Below are 20575 nucleotides of genomic sequence, written 5' to 3'. Positions count from 1 at the left end.
CCGAGCTGGTTCCTGGGCTGGGGACTGCGGGGCCTCCTGCCTCTGCCCTGCTGCTCTCCTGGGCCTCTCCTGCTTCCAGCTCTTCTGGGTGCTGGTCGGGGGAGGCACTTGGCAAACAGCCAGGAACCACTCTGGGGTCGGTGCTCAGGCTCCTCTGTGAGGACAGAGACACTGAAGGAGCCAGGTCTGGCCAGGCCTCGCCCCACCCTGCCTCTCCCACTTCCCATTGAGCTTGTGAGTGCGCGAGGTCTCCCAGTGCGAGCTGGGGGCGGCAGGGCGAGGGCGTCTGAACCCTTCCAGGTCTCCCTGCCTCCCCTTCTCTGTCTCTACCTCTACTTGTCTCCCTCCGCCTCTCAGAGGATGTGCGTGACTCCCGCTCTGTTCCTCTCCATCACTCTTCCTCGGCCCTTCCTTCTTGGGGTGCCTTATCCTTTCCCCCTCCCCTCCACTCCCATGAAGCAGGAGACAGAATGAGGAGCGTGGTTCATTCAGCAAGGCCCTGGAGGTCAGCCTGGCCTGCCATCCTGTGTCCGTCCCCAGCTGGGAGGCAGTGCACAGCGCCTGGGGAGAGGCCCTGGGCCTGCTCCCATGACAGGAGCCCTGGGACCCAGAGCTGCTGAGCAGTGACATCCGTGAAGCTCTGAACCCCGGCACTGTCCCCTGCCCAGAATGGAGGAGGCAGAAGAGGGAGAGCAGGTCTTTCTAGAGGTTCTTCCAAAGGCCCGCCCATCTCAAGAAGGACATAAAGTGATCCTGCACCCAGCACTTCAGACTTGTCACCCCCTTGGCTTCTGGGTGTTGGCCCAGGGGTGCATGAGCCTGTCAAGGGCAGGTGGGGTCCAAGGGCCCAGGGTGCTGGGGTAGCAGAAGTGCGGGCCTTAGCCCTGTCGGTGCTGCCTGCACCCGGGCTGAGGGAAGGCCAGAGACCAGCCCTTCTCTGGTCGCCAGCTTGGGCTCTTCCCAGGATCTGGAGCAGGGGCCACTGACCACTCCAGTTCTGAGAGAAGTGGGGCTTATTCCTGCCAAGTCCTGCCCTTTTGTGAGGGGGGGAGGGGATTCGGGTCTGGAAGGCTTAGTTCCCTTGGCGGGGCAGCAGAGGCTGTAGCAGCGCTGTTGCCCACAAAGCCTCTGTGTGGCGGGCGGGTGTCCTGCGGCTCCAGGCCCAGCCGGGCTCCCCCCCCCCGCCCCCATGCCACCAGGACTTCATGCACTTGCCTTTATGCCGCCTTCTCCCGACACAGTACTTGGGAGATGTTTTACTATTTATTCAGATTCCTGGCTATTTATTGCAGAGTGGCAGGTGCATGGGGAGGGGTGGGTGTAGGAAGGTAGAAGGGAGTTGGAAATGCAGGCCTCTTATTTCCCAAGGTCAACAAGGACGTCCGCTCCCGCTGCTCTGCGGCCTGCCTGAAAGTCCAGCAGGTCACGCAAGCTCTGCTGGAGCTGAGCGGAAGGGCGACCAGAGAGCTGGTGGTCCTGCCAGACTCAGAGGCCCCTGGGACAGGGCAGAAGCACACCCCTGCCAGCCTGGGCCACCCTCTACCCAGAACGTGTCAGCTTGTGGTTCAGCCCCAGCTTTGACCTCGTGCAGCCCTAGTGAGACTTGGGCCGCTTGCTGCCTGGGGCCCAGCAGACACTGCCCGGGACACCTGATACATTCCCCCGCCTGTCCCCGGCTGCGTCCTGGGACCACACTCCGTGAATCGCTGCATCCCATTGCCGTGGTAGGAGAGCAATCCAGTGCCCTCTTGGCCTTACAATGAAGGCCAGGAGTACAGGGACCGTGTCCTGGCGAGGCGACCTCCCCGGGGTGCTGCCTGAGGAAAGGACCCGCCCTGATCCCTCCTCCCCAGGCTCTAGGGAGGTCTGTGGAGTCGCAGTGCCTGAGGCTTTCGTGTGGGAAGCCGCCCCCAGGACTTTGGACACGCACACGTCGGCCGGTGTGGATCCGGCGGGCCTCGGCCCAGAGGGTCAGAATGCTCGTCTGCATTTGTTGTTTTCATATGTTTGTTCTTTGAATCAGTGCTATCGATGAGTTGTCTTTAATAAATCATGTGTTCTTTGCAGTGGGCATTGGTGCTGTGATGGGCTAACACCCTTGAGACTTTGGAACAAGGAAATCGGTTGAGTAGGGATAGAGTCAGAGTCTCTTCAGCTGGTCTCAGAGAACCGCCGGGGTCCTGTGGGAAGCCTGTCAGCTCTGCAGTATAGCCGGGCAATCTGTGGGCGAGGAGGGAGCGTGGACACAGGAAGAAGGAACTACAGGCAGGCCTGGGATCTTGTCCTTGTTCTGCTAATAGGCGCCCCTTATGGGCTGGTTGTTTATATGTATATTTTGGGGGGCCTAAAACCAAGGATGTTCTACTTCAAGCTGCACCCCCAGCCTTTTTTTTTTTTTTTTTTTTTTTTTTTTGCGGTACTGGGAATGAAACCCATGGGTTTGTGCCTCCAAGCCACACCCCAGCTCTATTTTTCAGTCCTGTTATGTTTTTGTTGTTGTAGTTTTGGCGGGTCTAGAAATGGAACCCAGGGGCATAGACCTCTGAGCTACACCCCCTGCCCAATTTTTTATTCTTTATTTTGAAACCGGTTCTCACTAAGTTAGGGAGGCCTAAGTAGCTGAGGCTGGTCCTCGAACCACGATCCTCCGATCTCAGCCTCCCAAATGCTGGGATTACAACCGTGTACCGCCACGCCCGGCTCAGTCCTTTTATGTTTGAAGCAGGGTCTCACTGAGTTGCGAAGTATAACTTCCTTGCTAAGTAGCTAAGGCTGTCAGGCATTGGAATCCTCTAGTCTCTGCCTCCTGAATGCTAGGATTACAAGCGTGTGCCACCATGCCCAGCCCTATATTTTTTTCTTTATTTTGAAGTGGGGTCTCACTAAGTTGTGGAGGGCCTAAATAGCCGAGGCTGGCTGTGAACCTGAGATCCTTCTGTCTCAACCTCCTGAATGCTAGGATTGCGAGCATGGGTCACCAAACCTGGCTAATTATCATTATTAATTTTTTTTTTTTTTGCCGTACCGGAAATGGAACTCGGGCATATTACGCCCCCAGCCCTCTTTTATTTATTTATTTTTTATTTTTATTTTTTGTGGGTCTGAGGATGGAACCCAGGGACATTCGACCTCCAAGCCCTATTTTTATTCTTTATTTTGGAACCGGGTCTCACTGAGTTGCAAAGGGCCTCACTAAGTAGCTGAGGTTGTCCGCGAACCGCGATCCTCCAGTCTCAGCCTCCCGAATGCTGGGATTACAAGTGTGCACCACCACTCCCGGTTTAATTATTTATTTTGAAACAGGGTCTCACTGAGTTTCAAAGGTCCTCACTAAGTAGGAAATGATGCTGTCCTCGAACCGCGATCCTCCTGTCTCAACCTCGCAAATGCTGGGATTATATGCGTGTGCCTCCGCATGCTGCTGCTGCTGCTGCTGCTGTTGTTGTTGTTGTTATTGTTATAATGGGGATTGAACCCAGAGGCTTTCTTCTACTTTGAAGCTAAACCCACAGCCCTATTTTATATTTTATTTTGAAACAAGGCCTCGCTAAATTGCTGGGGCTGGCCTGGAACCTGGTATCCTCCACACTCAGCCTCCCAGGTACTGGGGTTACAGGCGTTCACCACCAAGGCCAGCCACTCGCAGCTGTTTTGAGGCTGGAGTGTCGGAGGGTCGGGAACCTGACGGTCCGCCAGGGTCTGCCAGGCTCCCTGAGTAGCAGCGCCCTGCGCAGGCGCAGAGGGGAAAGTCAGGCGGGCGTCGGGGGGCGGAGCCACACCTGACGGCGGCCAATCGCGTGCTGGCGCGGGTGCCCCGCCCTTCGGGCCCGGGTGTTAAAAGGGCAAGGACAGGGCGCCGGCACGCCGCCGAGGGTCTGCCGACTCCCCCCGTCGCGGCTCGCGGTCTTCGGGAGCCTCTGCGGGTGGGAGGAAGGGCATTCCGGCCCTCGCGCCGAGGTGTGCCCGCGGCTCGGCTCCCCGGAAGCGGCTCGGCTCCTCCGAAGCGCCGCGGGCCGAGCTCCCGCTCCCCGGGGGCCGCGCCGCTCCGCCATGCGCGCGCTGCGGGTCGCCGGGACCCTGGCGCTGGGCGCGGGGCTGGGCGCGGCGGCCGAGCGCTGGCGGGGGCGGCGGGCGGCGCCGGGGCTGCTGGGCCGGGTGCCCGTGCTGCCCGTGGCGGCGGCGGCCGAGCTGCCCGCGCTCCCCGGCGCGCCCGCGGGCGGCGTCCCGGGCCAGCTGGCCAAGTACGGGCTGCCGGGGGTGGCGCAGCTCAAGAGCCGCGAGTCCTACCTGCTGTGCTACGACGCGCGCACGCGCAGCGCGCTCTGGGTGGTGGAGCACCTGCGGCCCGAGCGGCTCCGCGGGGACGGCGACCGCGCCGCCTGCGACTTCCGCGAGGACGCGTCGGTGCACGCCTACCACCGCGCCACCAACGCCGACTACCGCGGCAGCGGCTTCGACCGCGGCCACCTGGCCGCCGCCGCCAACCACCGATGGAGCCAGAAAGCCATGGACGACACCTTCTACCTGAGCAACGTCGCGCCGCAGGTAGCGCTGCCTCCCGAGCCTCGGCGAGGCTCATTAACGACCCCGCGCACCCTGGGCGGGCGGGCGGGAGGGACGGCCGGGGCTCCGCGTGCAGGCCTCGCAGTCAGACCCCCTGAGCCCGGGACACTGCTGTGATCCTGTTGCCCCCCGTCAGTGGGGACGGGCTGCGGCTCACCTCCTTGCAGTCGTGAAGAGGTGCAGGCACTGAGCTGCGTCCGGGCCTGCGGTGTCACACAGCAGGAGAACCCAGGCCTTTTGCAACCTTGCCTGTAAGCACTTACCAGGGCAACAACTGGCACACAGTAGGGCTGTTGCTGTTGGTCCCTGCATCCCGGACAAGCCACTCTAAGCCGAGCCTGGTCCACAGCAGGGCCTGGCACCTAGTGGATGGAGATTATGGACGGGGCTTTGGGCGAAACCCATGGGTAAGAGTCTCTTACCCAACTTCTCCCCATGGCATGGACCTCTACCCATTTTCTAGACCTTGTCCCAGGGATTGGAGAGCTCAAGTGATCCTCTCTGTCCCAGAACTGGGGAGACAAGCTTTATTCTTCCTTCACCCGGCTCTTTGAGCTGGGAAAAGGATTAGACACCTGATTCTTGCTGGGCTTCGTGGCACATGTCTATAATCCCAGTATTTGGGAGGCAGACTGGAGGCTAAAAGTTGAAGGCCAGGCCTCAGCAATTTAGTGAGACTCTTGTAAAAAAAAAAAAAAAAAAAAAAAAAAAAAAAACAGCCGGGCCTGGTGGCTCATGCATGTAATCCCAGTACTTGGGAGGCTGAGACAGGAAGATCACAGATTTGTGGCCAGCCTCAGCTACTTAGTAAGGCCCTCCGTAAACTTACTGAGACCCTGTTTCAAAAATAATGAATAAAAAAGCTGAGTGTGGTCGCCCATGTTTGTAATCCCAGTACTTGGGAGGCTAAGACAGGACAATTGCAGGTTCACAGCCAGCCTCAGCTAAAGTGAGGCCCTCCCTAACTTAGTGAGACCCTGTTTCAAAATAAAGAATATTTATTTTGAAATAAATACTGGGGTTATTCAAAAATATTTGAAATATATTTGGGGGTATAGCTCAGAGGTAGAATGCCCCTGGGTTTAACCCAGTACCACCAAAAATAAAATATAAAGTGCTAGGGGGTGTAGTTCCGGGATAGAGCGCCCCTGGGCTCAGTCCCCTTGGAACATGTCCAGGCCCTCAGGACCTGGCCCTCTGGCGCAGGGGAAGGGTCTAGGCAAGGTCCCTGAGCCTACTCCTCCCACCAGGTGCCCCACCTCAACCAGAACGCTTGGAACAACCTGGAGAAGTACAGTCGCAGCTTGGCCCGCACCTACCAAAACGTCTATGTCTGCACAGGACCACTCTTCCTGCCCAGGTGAGGCCACAACCCAGGCCCGGGGCCATCAGGGCATCCCTCAGCCTGGCGGGCTTCTCCCACTCCAGGCCAGCACCAGGGCACCGCTCATCTGGTTTCTAGGCAAGTGTGCTTATTGTCTTAGTATTCCATTTTGTTTCTGTAGCCAGACGTTTGGGTGTCCTTAGACCACCTCTCCTGTCCACAAACAGAGGCCCTGGCTCCTCCCCAACCCTCTAGCCACACCACACACCCTGAGGGGCCCCCTGCTGCAGGCTCCCTGGCCTTCTGAAATCTCTCTGCTGGGAACCATCCTTCCCGTCCTCAGATGTGCCTAACCAGGACTCGAAAAAATACTTTAATCCCTGTACAGCTGTGCCTCCCCGAGCTCCAGGGCCAGGGCCAGGGCCAGCGACTCTCTGGTCCACCGAGGGCCGAGCTGAGTGAGACAACAGGTCACAGCTGAGCAGCTGCAGCCGAGGTCCTCTTGCAGGACACAGGCTTGGGACGGAATCCAGTCTTACCGCCTCGTCCCTTGCTTGGGGCCCCGACCTCAAAGTCCTCCCTTGTAAAATGGGGATAAAATCTGTGATCTCCCGGTCGTGAAGGGTGGGGTGGGGGACATGACGCACTCACCCCGGGCCTGGCCCCTGGGGAGGGCGCAGCACTGGCTGTCTGAGGTGGCGGCTGGGGCCCTGATAAGCTCATTAGCTGGTGACTGCTCAGAATCCAAAGCCACCTACCCGGTATTCTGGCACCTGCTGTGTGCCAGGCCCTGCACCAGAGCAGGGGCTGCAGCTGCCATCATCCTCGCCCGCTCGGTACACCGCCACGACACACAGGTGGCGATCAAGTGTCCACGCTGGCAAACATGAAGGCTCAGAGGCCCAGTTCTCTCTACAGCGTTTATTGCACGCGCTCTGCCTGGCCAGCGTGAGGGGTGAGGAGACAGGGAAGAGCGCAGTGTCTGCCCTGGAGAGTCCCCACTCCCTGGAGGAGCCAGGCAGGCCCCCGAAGCCTCACCTCGAGGGCTGATCTGGTGGGACGGCGGAAGCTGAAGGGCAGGGCAGGCTTCCTGGAGGACGCGGCCTTGGGTCCTGCCAGGCCCCCGGCCACGTGTGCCCGGCTCTGCCCACAGGACGGAGGCCGATGGGAAGTCCTATGTGAAGTACCAGGTGATCGGCAAGAACAACGTGGCGGTGCCCACACACTTCTTCAAGGTACTGATCCTGGAGGCGGCGGGGGGACAGATCGAGCTCCGCTCCTACGTGATGCCCAACGCGCCCGTGGATGAGGCCATCCCGCTGGAGCGCTTCCTGGTGCCCATCGAGAGCATAGAGCGGGCCTCGGGGCTGCTCTTCGTGCCCAACATCCTGGCGCGGACAGGAAACCTCAAGGCCATCACTGCCGGCAGCAAGTGAGGGCAGCCCTGAGACTGCGGGTGTGGGCTGGCCGCATTAAAGGTGGTTATTTCGGAGATAGTCTTGACCGTCTGTTCCAGGTACCCTGCAGGAACCCCCAGTTCCACTGCTGCTCCTCCACATGCTGGACCCAAAACCATCTTCAGGCAGGCCGGGTGCCCGCCTGGGTGAGGCCGGGCTGCAGCGCAGCCAGGGAGATGAGGATGGCTTCCTGGAAGAAAAGTGGGCGTCTTCACAGCCTGACCACCCGGGACCCGGCCCTGTTGGTCAACTGTCCTTGAGGGTCCCCAGAAGTTAGGGCCAGACCCAGGTCCATCCTGAGATGAGCATGTGCAGAGAGCACAGCGCTCACAGGGATGGCGCTTCGTACTGGCCTCAGAGCGGGCACACAGGTTCATGGGTGCCCGGGTGGCACAGGCTCCCCAGGGCACAGAGATGCACGGGAGACCCCAAGGGGAGAGCAGCCATATTCACCGTGGCCACAGAAGAGGCGGCAGGGCTGAGGTCACACTGCACACAGCTAAGGCACAGAGGGCCGGGGAAGGACACCGGCTCTCTCAGCCTTTTAAGTCCTGGGATTCCAAGCATGCGCCACCACTCCTGGCTTGGCGCTCAGGACTTACCACCCACAGCCGCATCTGTCCCTGCCACTAGTCTGCTGTGGCGAGGGACTGAGAAGGACCCAGGGTAGCCGGGTGGCTCACCTCGGTACGGATGGTGCGGCTGCCCTGGCCCGGGCACGTGTTCACGTACAGGTCGAAGAGCACGCTGGGTTCAGCCACCTCCAGGTTGGGGTCGGCATCCACTCCAACTTCCAGTCCTTGCAGACCCCCAAACACCACGAGAGCATGCCTGACCCAGGAGAGGCCACGTGAGCCATTCCTCCAGGCACCTGGCTGTCCCTCAGGGCAAGAGCCGGGTCTAGGCAGCCTCCACCCACTGGGCAGTTCCTGGCTCCTTCCTTCCTCCCCTGGCCCTGCCCCAGACAGCACCCACCTGAAGCTGGGCAGCTGGGCAGAGGCCACGTTTGAGCCACGCTCTGATGTCCCGATGGTCAGGTCGTAGCCGTCCTGGAAGGGGGCCTCAGAAAACACAGCACCTGAGGGTGGAACCAGCTCAATGAGGGTCCTGCTCTTGGGGGGGGCTGGATGGGGTGGAGCGGGAGCTCTGGTAAGGGAGACACTCTGAAGCCCAGCTCTGCTCTTGAGAGGTCAAGGACTAGGCACTGGTGGAAGCTGAGCCTGCGGCTAACTGGGGAACAGAGCGTGGCAGGACGGAGCTCCAAGAACCTCTAGACCTTTGACTCATCTCCCCCTCTGCACAATCATCTGGACATTACTATTATGGGACTAGAGATTGAACCAAGGGTGCTTCACCTCCAAGCCACCCCCAACCCTTTTTAGCTTATTTATTTATTTATTTATTTATTTATTTTTATTTTTGCTGTACTGGAATTACACCCTGGGGCATTCTACCGCTGAGCTGCACTCCAGCCATATATATATATATATATATATATATATATATATATATATATATATATATATATATATATATATATATATTTATTTTTTTTTTTTTAATTCTTTACTTTGAAACAGAATCTCACTAAGTTGCAGAGGGCCACACTAAGTTGCTGAAGCTGGCTGCAAACCTGTGAACCTCCTGTCTTAGCCTCCCAAGCACTGGGATTACACACGTTTGCCACCATGTCTGGCTCCCCTTTTACTTTTGAAACAGGGTCTTGCAGCCGGGCGTGGTGGCGCACGCTTGTAATCCCCGCACTTGGGAGGCCGAGACAGGAGGATCGCACAGGTTTGAAGCCAGCCTCAGCTACTTAGTGAGGCTCTCAGCAACTTAGTGAGACCCTGTTTCCAAATAAAATATAAACAAAAATAGGTCTGGGATTACAGCCCAGAGGTAGAAAAGCCCCTGGGTTCTACCCCCAGTACCACCAAAAAAAAAAAAAAAAAAAAAAAGAAGAAAAGAAACAGGGTCTTGCTATATTGCTGAGACTGTCCCCCAACCTGTGATCCACCTGTCTTGGCCTGAGAACTGGGATTACAAGCAGAAGCCACCATGCCCAGCTGCTCACCCAGACAATATTAATCAACCATGAAACTTTTTCAGAAAGCCAGCACATTCAGGGAGACCGCAGCCCAGAGCAAACGCTTGCCGAAGGACTCGCTCAACTGACAGGCCGACTTGGGTCAAGCAGGACTCTCTTGCCTCCCAAGCAGAGGGGTGGCTGGGCATTCAGAGAAGGAAGCTCTGTCCTTACTGAGGCAGGAGGCCAGCCGGACGGTGTAGCCCCAGTAGAGACCAGCTTTAGTGCGAGGGTCCTGTGACGACACAACCGTCCCCCGGTAGGTCTTGCATTCTGGAAGGAAGAGAGAACCTGTAAAGATGAAGTGGGGAGCCCGGGAGGTGGAAGGTGGAGCTCAGAGCGGAGGGAAGCTTCCAGAGACCTGGGGGTTGCTTCTTGTCCAGCCGCACGGTCACCCGCAGTCCAGGCTCCAGGTTCTTGTCAATCTTCACCTCCTGGGGAGAGGCCAAGAAATGGGTGCCCTGCACCACAGCCAGCATGGACCCCTGCCCTTGGAGACCTTGCCGGATGGAGGAACCACAGGCCTGGCGAGGGCACCTCCAACCAAGGGGTCCAGGTCATCTGCCATCCTCCTGGGCTGCCACTGGGCCGGACTGCTTGGGGGACTGTCGCAAGGCACGGGTCGGGAACCAAGGCTTGGGGCTTAGCACAGGCCAGGAAATCCCAGTTTTCTAGATTTTGACGGCTTTGTCACTTAGTAGCTATCAGAGTTTAAGAAGGTGACTTAGCCAGGCACGGTGGCACACGCTTGTAATCCCAGCATTCGGGAGGCTGAGACCTGAAGATTGCGGTTCACGGACAGCCTCAGCTACATAGTGAAGCCCTTTGCAACTCAGCGAAACCCTATTTCAAAATAAAGAATAGCTGGGCGTGGTGGCGCACACTTGTAATCCCCGCGCTTGGGAGGTGGAGACAGGAGGATCACGCAGGTTCGAAGCCAGCCGCGCGCGCTGGCTTAGGAGACCCTGTTTCTAAATAAAAATATAAAAATAGGTCTGGGAGTGTAGCCCAGAGGTAGAAGGGCTTCCAGGAACCCCAGTACCACCAAAAAAAAAAAAAAAAAAAGAATAACAAGCCGGGCGTGGTGGTGCACGCTTGTAATCCCCGTGCTTGGGAGGCTGAGACAGGAGGATCGTGCAGGTGTGAAGCCAGCCTCAGCTACTTAGGCTCTCAGCAACTTAGCGAGACCCTGTTTCCAAATGAAATAGAAAATAGGTCTGGGAGTATAACCTGGAGGTAGAAAGCCCCTGGGTTCCACCCCCAGTACCACCAACACCCCCCAAAACAAAACAAAACAAAAAACAATAAAAAATAGGGCTGGGGGTGTAGCTCGGATGTAGAATGCTCCTGGGTTCCAGCCCCAGTACCACACAAAAAAAGTGACCTACCCCCCGCAAGCCTCAGTTTCCTCATCTATCAAACTGAAAATTCCCTGTAAGCAATGGTTATTTCCATACTGCACAAACCCTGGATTGAAATAAATGGTGAACACATGCGAGCTGAGCAGCGTAATGGTGGCTCATGACTGGGTTCTGTGCCAACCTGGGGTTCTGCACATCCGACGGCACCTTCTTCCCCGAGTTTCTGGTCTGCATCATCCTGGTATGCCACTTCTTCCTTCTCTTGGTGGCACGAGGGATCGAGCCTAGGGGCATTCTATTTTCTTTTTTTTTTTTTTTTCGGTACTAAGGATGGAACCTGGGGGCATTCTACCTCCAAGATACACCCTCAGCCCTAATTTTTATTCTTTATTTTTAAACAGGGTCTCACTGAGTTGCAGAGGGCCTCATTAAGTAACTGAGGCTCCTCCTGCCTCAGCCTCCCAAATACTGGAATTACAAGCGTGTGCCACCACACCCAGCTCCGGGCCCTATTATTTTGAAACTGGGTCTCACTAAGTAGCTGAGGCTGGCCACGAACTTGTGATCCTCCTGTCTCAGCCTCCCGAGTACTGGAATTATAAGAGTGCGCCATCACACCTGGCTATGATCTTGATTGGTCCTCCTCCTGCGTCCAGGTGTGCGCCCCTGTGCCTGGCTGCTAGCATGCGTCCCTAGAGTGTGTCTCAGCCCACCTTTCTGTTCCTACCTTCTTCATGCCACAGTTGACAAAGGAGCCGTGGCCCGGCCGGGTGGGCCTGTCCACCACGACGCCCTCTCGATACTCGGATTCCTCCTCCTGCCGCATGTGGTGAGGACTGTCCAAGGGGTTCAGGAGCCCTGTTGGAGGGGTGGTGTTAGGAGGCGTATGGGGGATGCTAAAGCGCGGGGTGAGTGGGGCTCTGAGTCCAGAGCTGCCCTTGGTCGTCGCCCCCGCCCCCCCCAGCAGTGGAAGGCAGGCCTGTGTCTGGGGGAGGAGCCATGGGGAAGTAGGCTTCAGGCCCACTAGACACACCTGCAAACTGCAGATCCTGGTGCTTGGGGAAGAACGCCTTTCTCAGGTACCTAGCAGAGAACGTGGTCTCAGGAGGCTCCCAGGGGAGGCCACCCCGCCCACCCAGGGAAGTCCCTGCTTACTGTGGACACTCCAGGTACTGCAGGATGCGGGCCAGCTGTACGCAAGCCTGCCCCTTTTTGCCCACTCCCCTGAATTCCCCTTCCACAGTCCTGGAGAGAGATGGGGAGAGACAGGGCTCAAAATCCAATAGCAGAGCTGGGCATGGTAGCAAACACTTCTAATCCTGGTACTTGGGAGGCTGAGACAGGAGGATCATAGCTTCGTGGCCAGTCTCAGCTACTTAGGTCCTCCAAAACTTAGTGAGACCCTGTTTCAAAATAACACTAAAAGCCGGGCGTGGTGGCGCAGTTTGTGATCCCAGCATTCTGGAGGCTGAGACCTGGAGGATCGCGGCTCGCGGACAGCCTCAGCTACTTAGTGAGGCCCTCTGCAACTCAGTGAGACCTGGTTTCAAAATAAAGAATAAAAAATAGGGCAGGGGGTGAGCTCGGAGGTTGAATGCCCCTGGGTTCCATTCCCAGACCCGCAAAAAAAAAAAAAAAAAAAAAAAACCACTAAAAAATAGGGCTGGGGGTGTAGCTTGGATGTAGAATCCTTCTGGGTTCCATCCCCAGTACTGGGGGGAAAAAAGTTCAATTGCAGAGCTAGGTGTGGTGGCTCATGCTTGTAATCCCAGTACTTGGGAGGCAGAGACAGGAGGATTGCAGGTTTGCAGCCAGTTTCAGCAACCTATGACGTCCTCCGCAATTTAGTGAGACATCTCAAATAAAAGAATAAAACAGGGGCTAGAGGGTAGCTTGAAAGTAAAATGCCCTTGGGTTCAATCCGCAGTACTGCAGAAAGAAAGAAAGAAAGAAAGAAAGAAAGAAAGAAAGAAAGAAAGAAAGGAAGGAAGGAAGGAAGGAAGGAAAGAAAGGACACAAAAAAGAATGGAAGAGAAAAGAGTTTGTGTGTGGGGGTAACTTGGAGGTAGAATGCTCCTGGGTTCCATTTCCAGTAAACCCCCAGCGCGCGCGCGTACACACACACACACACACACACACACACACACACACTCCAACTGCAGAGCTGGGTGTCATGGCACAAGTTTGTAATCCCAGTGCTCAGGAGGCTGAACAGGAGGATCAAAGGTTCACAGCCAGCCTCATCCTCTTACTGAGGCTCTCTGCAACTTAGTGTAACCCTGTTTCAAAATAAAATAGGTCGAGCTGGGCGTGGCTAATCCCAGGGTTTGGGAGGCTGAGACAGGAGGATTGCACAGGTTCGAAGCCAGCCTCCGCTACTTAGTGAGGCTCTCAGCAACTGAGTGAGACCCTGTTTCCAAATAAAGTAAAAATAGGTCTGGGAGTATGGCCCGGAGGTAGAAAAGCCCCTGGGTTCCACCTCCAGTACCATAAATAAAATAAAATAGGTCTGGGGGTGTAGCTTGAAGGTACACCCTAGCACCTGGGTTCTATCCTTAGTACTACACACCAAAAAATAAATAAAAATTAAAAATATGGCTAGAAACCAGGCGTGGTGGTGCACGCTTGTAATCCCAGCATTTGGGAGGCTGAGACAGGAGGATCACGGTTCGCGGACAGCCTCAGCTACTTAGTGAGGTCCTCCGCAACTTAGTGAGACCCTGTCTCAAAATAAAGAATAAAAAATAGGGCAGGGGGTGTAGCTTGGAGATCAAATGCTCCTGGGTTCCATCCCCAAACCCGCAAAAAAGAAAAAAAAAAAAAAAAATAGGGCTAGAGATGTAGCTCACAGGTAGAATGCCTCTGAATTCAATCCCCAGTACAACAAAAAACAAAACAAAGCAAAAACATATTTCTGGCTTGGGATACAGCTCAGCGCTAGAGCGCATACCCCAGACTCAATCCCTGGCATCAAATAAATAAATACAGCTCTGCCCCCCACAGTCCTTTCCTAGAGCTCCTCCCTCCCTACTGGCCTCTGTGGTCACTGCCCGGCCTGGCCACTGCACCCACTAAGGATTACACTGGGGATTCTGGGCAGGACACTTGGGAAGAGCCAGGCAGGTAGGCAGTGGGAAGCCACAGCTATGGATGGCGGCCCTTCCCCTCCGGAGCCCGGTGCCCTCGGGTGGCCCCGCACTTGGCATCTTGGCCCTCCTCATCGAACACCACGATCTCGTCAACGCAGAAGATGGCGCAGGCCCTGGCAATCTGGCCAGCCAGGTAGGTGCGGAGCTCGGGCGACTGGGCGTTGTCCAGGATGGAGCCCGGCAAGGCCACGCTCAGGGTGTAGGGCCGTCCTGGGGGGGGAGAAGTGTATCCTGTAAGTCTGAGAGGTCAGGGTCTCACCCATGCCCTACCATTCCAGTCCTCAGGGCCCAGGGTTAGAGAATTGTCCAAACGGAAGGAATTTTTTTTTTTTTTTTTGGTGGTACTGGGGTTTCTGGAAGCCCTTCTACCTCCGGGCTACACTCCCAGACCTATTTTTATATATTTTTATTTGGAAACAGGGTCTCTTAAGCCAGCGCGGCTGGCTTCAAACCTGCGCGATCCTCCTGTCTCCGCCTCCCAAGTGCGGGGATGACAAGCGTGCACCACCACGCCCGGCTCAAACGGAAGGAATTCTGAGATCGGTAAAATGAACCCAGCTCCTGTGAATTTCAGTCCGTCCAGGAGGAAAATGAACACGGTACTCTTTAAGGCTCCTCCAAACGAGCAGGCAGACCACCGGGCAAGATCGGGGAGTGGTTCGAGAATAGTATGGGCAACTTAGCAAAACCTCTATCTCAAAGGAAAAAATAGGGCAGAGCCAGACATAACGGTGCATGCTTGTAAGTTACCAGCCTCAGCAACCTGGACCCTCAACAAGTTAGTGAAACCTTGTTTCAAAATAAAACAGTCCGGTGTGGTGGCGCACGCTTGTCATCCTCATGCTTGGGAGGCGGAGACAGGAGGATCGCGCAGGTTCGAAGCCAGCCGCTCTGGTTTAAGAGACCCTGTTTCCAAATAAAAATATAAAATAGGTCTGGGAGTGTAGCCCGGAGGTAGAAGGGCTTCCAGGAACCCCAGTACCACCACAAAAACCAAACCAAACCAAACCAAAAACCAAGCATGCTGACACATACCTATAATCCCAGTATTTGGGAGGCTGAGATTTGGGAGGCTGAGACATGAAAACTTAGGTTCAAGGCCAGCCTCAACAACTTTGAGACATCCTGTTTCAAAATAAAACATAAGCCAGGTGTGGTGCACACTTGTAATCTCAGTACTTGGGAGACGGAGACGGGAGGAGCGCAGGTTCATTTTGGAGGCCTTCTTATTCATCAGCCCTAAGGTGACCTTAGGGCCACCTCAGTCAGGCTTGGGAGGGGCACAAACTGCCCACCCAAGTGGAGATTGTTGGCACACAAGCAAGTTTCCAAGGACCGATGGGACTGATAAATTGAGACCCTGACCCATAAGAAGGGACCCTGACCATTCCCTCCTTTTCAATATTGTTTATTCTTTTGCTCCATGACTCAGCTATGATTGTCTTACTGTCTTTTTCTGAATCATCCTGATTATCTTGTTGTTTAATCCTTTATTTACCCTATGATCTATTTACTGCTTCCTGTAATTAATCATTCTCTGTAATGTTTTGGTTAAAAACTACCAATAAAAAGAAGGTGCTGAGCCGGGCGTGGTGGCGCACGCTTGTAATCCCAGCATTTGGGAGACTGAGACGGGAGGATTGCGGTTCACAGACAGCCTCAGCTACTACTCAGACCCTTTGCAACTCAGTGAGACCGTTTCAAAATAAAGGATAAAGGAAATAGAGCTGGAGGTGTAGCTTGGGGGTAGAATGCCCCGGGTTCCATCCCTAGTGCCGCAAAAAAAAAAAAAAAAAGAAAGAAGGTGCCGGTTGGACAAGATGGAGACCTCTCTCCCCCAGCCACCCTGCTTCTCCTGTTATCCTGACTCCGTGACATTCGTGCAGGAGCCCGTCTAACAACAGCTGCACCTGTGGTAGCAGCCACCCGCTACAGTTCTGGCTAGCCTCACCCATTTGGTGAGGCCCTCTGCAACTTAGACCCTGTTTCAAAATTTAAAAAAAAAAAAATAGGGCTGGAGGTATAGCTCAGAGGCAGAATGCCCTGGGCTCAATCCCCAGTACAACAAAAATAAATAAACAGGGCAGGGGATATAGCTCGGTGGTAGAACACCCCGAGTGTGATCTTCAGTACCTCAGGGCGAGAAGTGTACAGGAGGGTGTGTGTTGCGCCAATGCCATGCCATCTTATTTAAGTCATGAGCATCTACAGAAGCTGGTATCCTTTGGGTAGGAGGATCCTGGAACCAGTGCCCTATGGATGTGGAGGGACAGCTACACTTCCATCGTCCCCAATTATGGGCGAGGAATCTGTAGCCCAGAAGAAGTCAAATGTGTGGTCCACGGTCACACGGAAAGCGGGGCGTCTGCGCCGTGTGATGGCGGCTCTAGATCAAGCACCACCTTCTCTGGCTCCCAGGGTTACCCACGGGAACCCCACAAGACGCGGCCCGTCACAGCTTCCCGGTCCCTGGCACAGACAACCTGTTCAGCTGGTCCCTTCTCAACTGTTACCACCATCATGGCTCTATAAAGGCGCAGTGTGGCTCTCTGACCTGTCCTTGTGAATCTAGCTGAAGAAAAAAAGATACATTTTGTTAGGGCTGTGGAAGAAAATTCCAGGCATAAAATGAGACGAGGAAAGCCCCATTCAGAAACATCAAATGCTGTTCACTGTTGTAAAATTGTATCTGTTTTTGTGTACTGGGGATTGAAACCAGGGGCATTCTACCCATCAGCTACACCCCCATTCCTATCTTTTTCTTCTTTATTTTTTGAAACATGGTCTCACTAAGTCGCAGAGGGCCTAGGTAGTTGAGGCTGGCCTCGAACCTATGATCCCCTCCAACCTACAATCCTCCTGTCTCAGCCTTCCGAGTACTGGGATTACAAGCATGCATCATCACACCTGGCTGTTCATCTTTTTTCTTTGTAGTTTTCTGTATTTTGGTTGGGGTGTTGGTGTGTGTGTGTGTGTGTGTGTGTGTGTGTGTGTGTGTGTGTGTGTGTTTGCTGGGGAGTGAACCCAGGAGCACTCTACCTCTAAGCTATATACCCCAGCCCTATTGCCCTACTTTATTTTTCATTTTGAAAGAGAATTTCACTAAATTGCAGAAGGCCTCCCTAAATTGCTGAGGCCGGCCACAAACCGACAATCCTTCTCTCTCAGCTTCCCAAGTACTGGGATTACAGCTATTTTTTTTTTTTTTTTTTTTTCTTTTGGTACTGAGGATTGAAGTCAGGACATTCTACCTCTGAGATACAACCGCAGCCCTATTTTTTTTTTTTTTTTTTTTTTTTTGGCAAAGCCAGCCTTGCTGGCTTAAGAGACCTTGTTTCCAAAAAAATATATATAAAATAGGTCTGGGAGTGTAGCCCTGAGGTAGAAGGGCTTCCAGGATCCCCAGCACCACAAAAAAAAAAAAAAAAAAAAAAAAAAAAATTGGTACTGGGGATAGAACCCAGGGGCATTGTACCTCCAAGCTACACCCACAGCCTTATTTTTATTCTTTATTTTGAAACAGGGTCTCACTGAGTTGCAAAGGGCCTCACTAAATAGTAGCTGAGGAGGTCTTCGAATTGAGATCCTCCTGTCTCAGCCTCCCAAATGCTGGGATTATAAGTGTGCAACACCATACCCGGCTTATTTTTTTAAATTTTAAACAAGGTCTTGCTAAATGCTGAGGCTGGTCTCAAACCTGTGATCCTCTTTTCTTAGCCTCCCAAGTACTCAGATCATAGGCTGTTGTTACCATGCCTAGCTTTCTGTATTGTTTTGAGCATACTGTACTTATAATGGGAAATAGGGAAGCATTTTCATTAGGAAATAAAAATTAAAAGGAAAATAAAATTGAAGCATGCAGAAAAATACTCAATAAAAAAGCAAAAAAATGCCAGGCATGGTGGCGCACGCTTGTAATCCCTGTACTTGGGAGACTGAGACAGGAGGATCGTGGAGGTTCGAAGCCAGCCTCAACTGGCTTAAGAGACCCTGTTTCCAAATAAAGTATAAAATAGGTCTGGGAGTGTAGCCCGGAGGTAGAAGGCCCCTGGGTTCCATCCCCAGTACCACCAAAAAAAAAAAAAAAAAAAGTAAGCTGGGCAGGATGGCCCACACCTATATTCCCATGCTTGGGAGGCTGAGAAAGGAGGATCACAGGTCCAAGGCCAGTGCACGGTTAGTGAGATTCTGTTTCAAGTAAAATAAAGCCGGGCGTGGTGGCTCTCACTTGTAATTCCAGCATTCAGAAGGCGGAGACCAGAGGATCACAGTTCACAGACAGCCTAAGCTACTTAATGAGGCTTTTTGCAACTCAGTGAGACCCTATTTCAAAATAAAGAAGAAAAATAGGGCTGGGGGGGGGCCAGGCATGGTGGCACAGGCTTCTAATCCCCGCACTTGGGAGGCTGAGACAGAAGGACTGCACAGGTTCAAAGCCAGCCTCAGCTACTTAGTGAGGCTCTCAGCAACTTAGTGAGACCCTGTTTCCAAATAAAATATAAAATAGGTCTGGGAGTATAGCCTGGAGGTAGAAAGTCCCTGGGTTTCACCCCCAGTACCACCAAAAAAAAAAAAAAAAAAAAAGAGGCTGGGGGTGTAGTTCGGAGGTCTAATGCCCCTAGGTTCCATCCCCAGACCTAAAAATAGATAAATAAATAAATAAATAAATAAATAAAATAGGGTTTGGGCATAGTTCAATCCTCAGTACCACAAAAAAAAAAAAAAAAGGAATGAAACAAAAAATTATGAGATTCTCAAAATCTAAAGTTAAGAGATACAATAACCCTCCCCTTGCCTGGGCCCCAGTTTCCCTGTCAGGACCCGATGTGTGGGCATAACGATCACTAAGGCTCTTCTAGGTGACACTCTCTGCTCTGCGCCGGCACCCAGCAGGCCACACCACCTGTGCGCCTCCCAGGACCCGGCCACTCACCCTGGTCCCCCCTCTGAGCAGCTGCCTCCTGCTCCTCCTCCTGGCGCCGGGCCTGCTCCTCCTGCGCCCGCTGTCGCTCCAGCTTCTTTGTCATTTTGAGGTCCTTCCACTTCTTTTTCTCCTCTTTCTCTAGATCAGAGCACATCCTGATTGGTGGCCGGGAGACTTGGCGCAGTCAAGGGGAGCGTCCCTGCCACGGGGTCAGCCAGGGTGCTGGGTGCCGCTGGGTGCGCAGCCAGGGCCGCCCCACTTGGATGCAAGGAGACTCGGGCGGCGGAGCTGTGTCCTTCCCCAGAGCTGCCCTGGCGGTGCAGGCTGGAGAAGGGCGGGCGTGGACTCCTCCCCACCCCTGCACCAGCCCAAACTTACTCTGTTGCTTCCATTTTCTCCACTCAACCCTCTGGCCGAATTCACCCTGGAGAAGCGTGAGGAGGATTAAGAGTGAGAGGCTGAATGTTCCCAGCTGCCCGGGGAGTGGACACGGGGCTCCACAGCCATCCTATCCCTCGACGCCAGGACAGGGAGGAAGCCGGGGGGCTGCCATACACCGCTGCCCCAGAAAACACATCTGGAGGGCAGGCGCCCGCTGGACCCCAATGCCTAGGATCGGCCACAGTGGGCAATCAAACTGTTGAATGAGTTCCCACAGGATAGAAAAACCTAAAGCTCAAGGGCTGGAACTGCCCACAGCCGCCCTGCAAGTCCTAAGCCAAGCCAAGGCTGGGGACAGCAAGCGGGGCCCCCCTCCGGAACCAGCGGAGGGCCACGAGGATTCGGGCGGCAGGCACGCGCCCGTCCCGGCCGGCTCCTCCTGCAGACCTCAGCCCGGGGTGGGGGGCGCTCCCCGAGGCCTCAGGCCTTCAACCAGCCAGCGCAGCGAGCGGGGGCGCGGGCAGGCCCCGGGGGGCGCAGGCGGACGCCCCAGGCCCCGCAGGCCCCGAGTCCGCCGGCTGCACCTACCGGGCCGCAAGGCCGCTTCCTCCCGCGCTCCGCCATGTTCCACCTCCTGCCGTCGGCCACACCCCTGCCAATCAGATGCAGACCGTGCGGCCACACCCCCGCCGGGCCGCCCAATAGGAGCACCCGTGGGCGTGGGGGCGTGGCCTAGGCTCGCGGAAGCTGTACCCGAGCTGGAGCCCGCGTGGGCGCGGTGACCCGAGAGGACTCGGGGGATACCACACCTCAGCGTCGTTTTCTGCAAAAGGACTTTATTTCCAGAGCTGGAGGGTGATTCAGAGATGAAAATCACTGTAGAAATAATTTATTCGGCTGTCTGTGGCGGCGATGCTTGTAATCCCGGTACTTGGGAAGCTGAGACAGAAGCATCGCCAGTTCCAGGACAGCTTCAGCAACCTAGAGACCATGTTCAAAAAGAAGGAAGGAAGGAAAGAAAGAAAAAGAAAGAAAGAAAGAAAGAAAGAAAGAAAGAAAGAAAGAAAGAGAGAAGTGGCGGGCGTGGTGGTGCATGCCTGTATTCCCAAATTTGGGAAGCCGAGATGAAAGGACAGCAAGTCTCGAAATTTTATTTATTTATTTATTTATTTATTTATTTATTTATTTATTTTGCGAGTCTGGGGATGGAACCCAGGGGTATTTTACCTCTGAGCTACACCCCCTGCCCTAGTTTTTTTTTTATTATTATTTTTTTATTTTGAAACAGGATCTCACTAAATTGCGGAGGGACTAAGTAGCTGAGGCTGTC

The 20575-nt window shown here is 54.6% G+C and overlaps 2 protein-coding genes across 2 annotated transcripts; one reads left to right on the top strand and one right to left on the bottom strand.

Moving 5' to 3' along the window:
- Positions 1-4050: 4050 nt before the first annotated feature.
- On the top strand, positions 4051-7323 carry ENDOG (endonuclease G; the record flags this gene model as incomplete). Its single annotated transcript, XM_080708774.1, has 3 exons — positions 4051-4545; positions 5814-5923; positions 7041-7323. 3 exons carry the CDS (start codon positions 4051-4053, stop codon positions 7321-7323), a joined length of 888 nt encoding a protein of 295 aa, XP_080564900.1.
- Positions 7324-7465: 142 nt separating this feature from the next.
- Positions 7466-19902, bottom strand: SPOUT1 (SPOUT domain containing methyltransferase 1; the record flags this gene model as incomplete). Its single annotated transcript, XM_080708564.1, has 12 exons — positions 19834-19902; positions 19243-19288; positions 18874-19002; positions 13991-14150; positions 11947-12036; positions 11825-11874; positions 11519-11649; positions 9792-9864; positions 9605-9703; positions 8320-8422; positions 8028-8175; positions 7466-7534 (listed from the first exon to the last, which is right to left on the bottom strand). The coding sequence occupies exons 1-12, from the start codon at positions 19867-19869 to the stop codon at positions 7466-7468; spliced, it is 1134 nt and encodes a 377-aa protein (XP_080564690.1). The 5' UTR covers positions 19870-19902.
- Between the last annotated feature and the right edge of the window lie 673 nt (positions 19903-20575).

The sequence above is a fragment of the Muscardinus avellanarius genome, assembly GCF_963383645.1.
Source record: "Muscardinus avellanarius genome assembly, chromosome: 13".
In the NCBI taxonomy this organism is placed as follows: domain Eukaryota; kingdom Metazoa; phylum Chordata; class Mammalia; order Rodentia; family Gliridae; genus Muscardinus; species Muscardinus avellanarius.
Note: the sequence above shows the minus strand (reverse complement) of the source record. Positions and strands in the feature narration are given on the sequence as shown.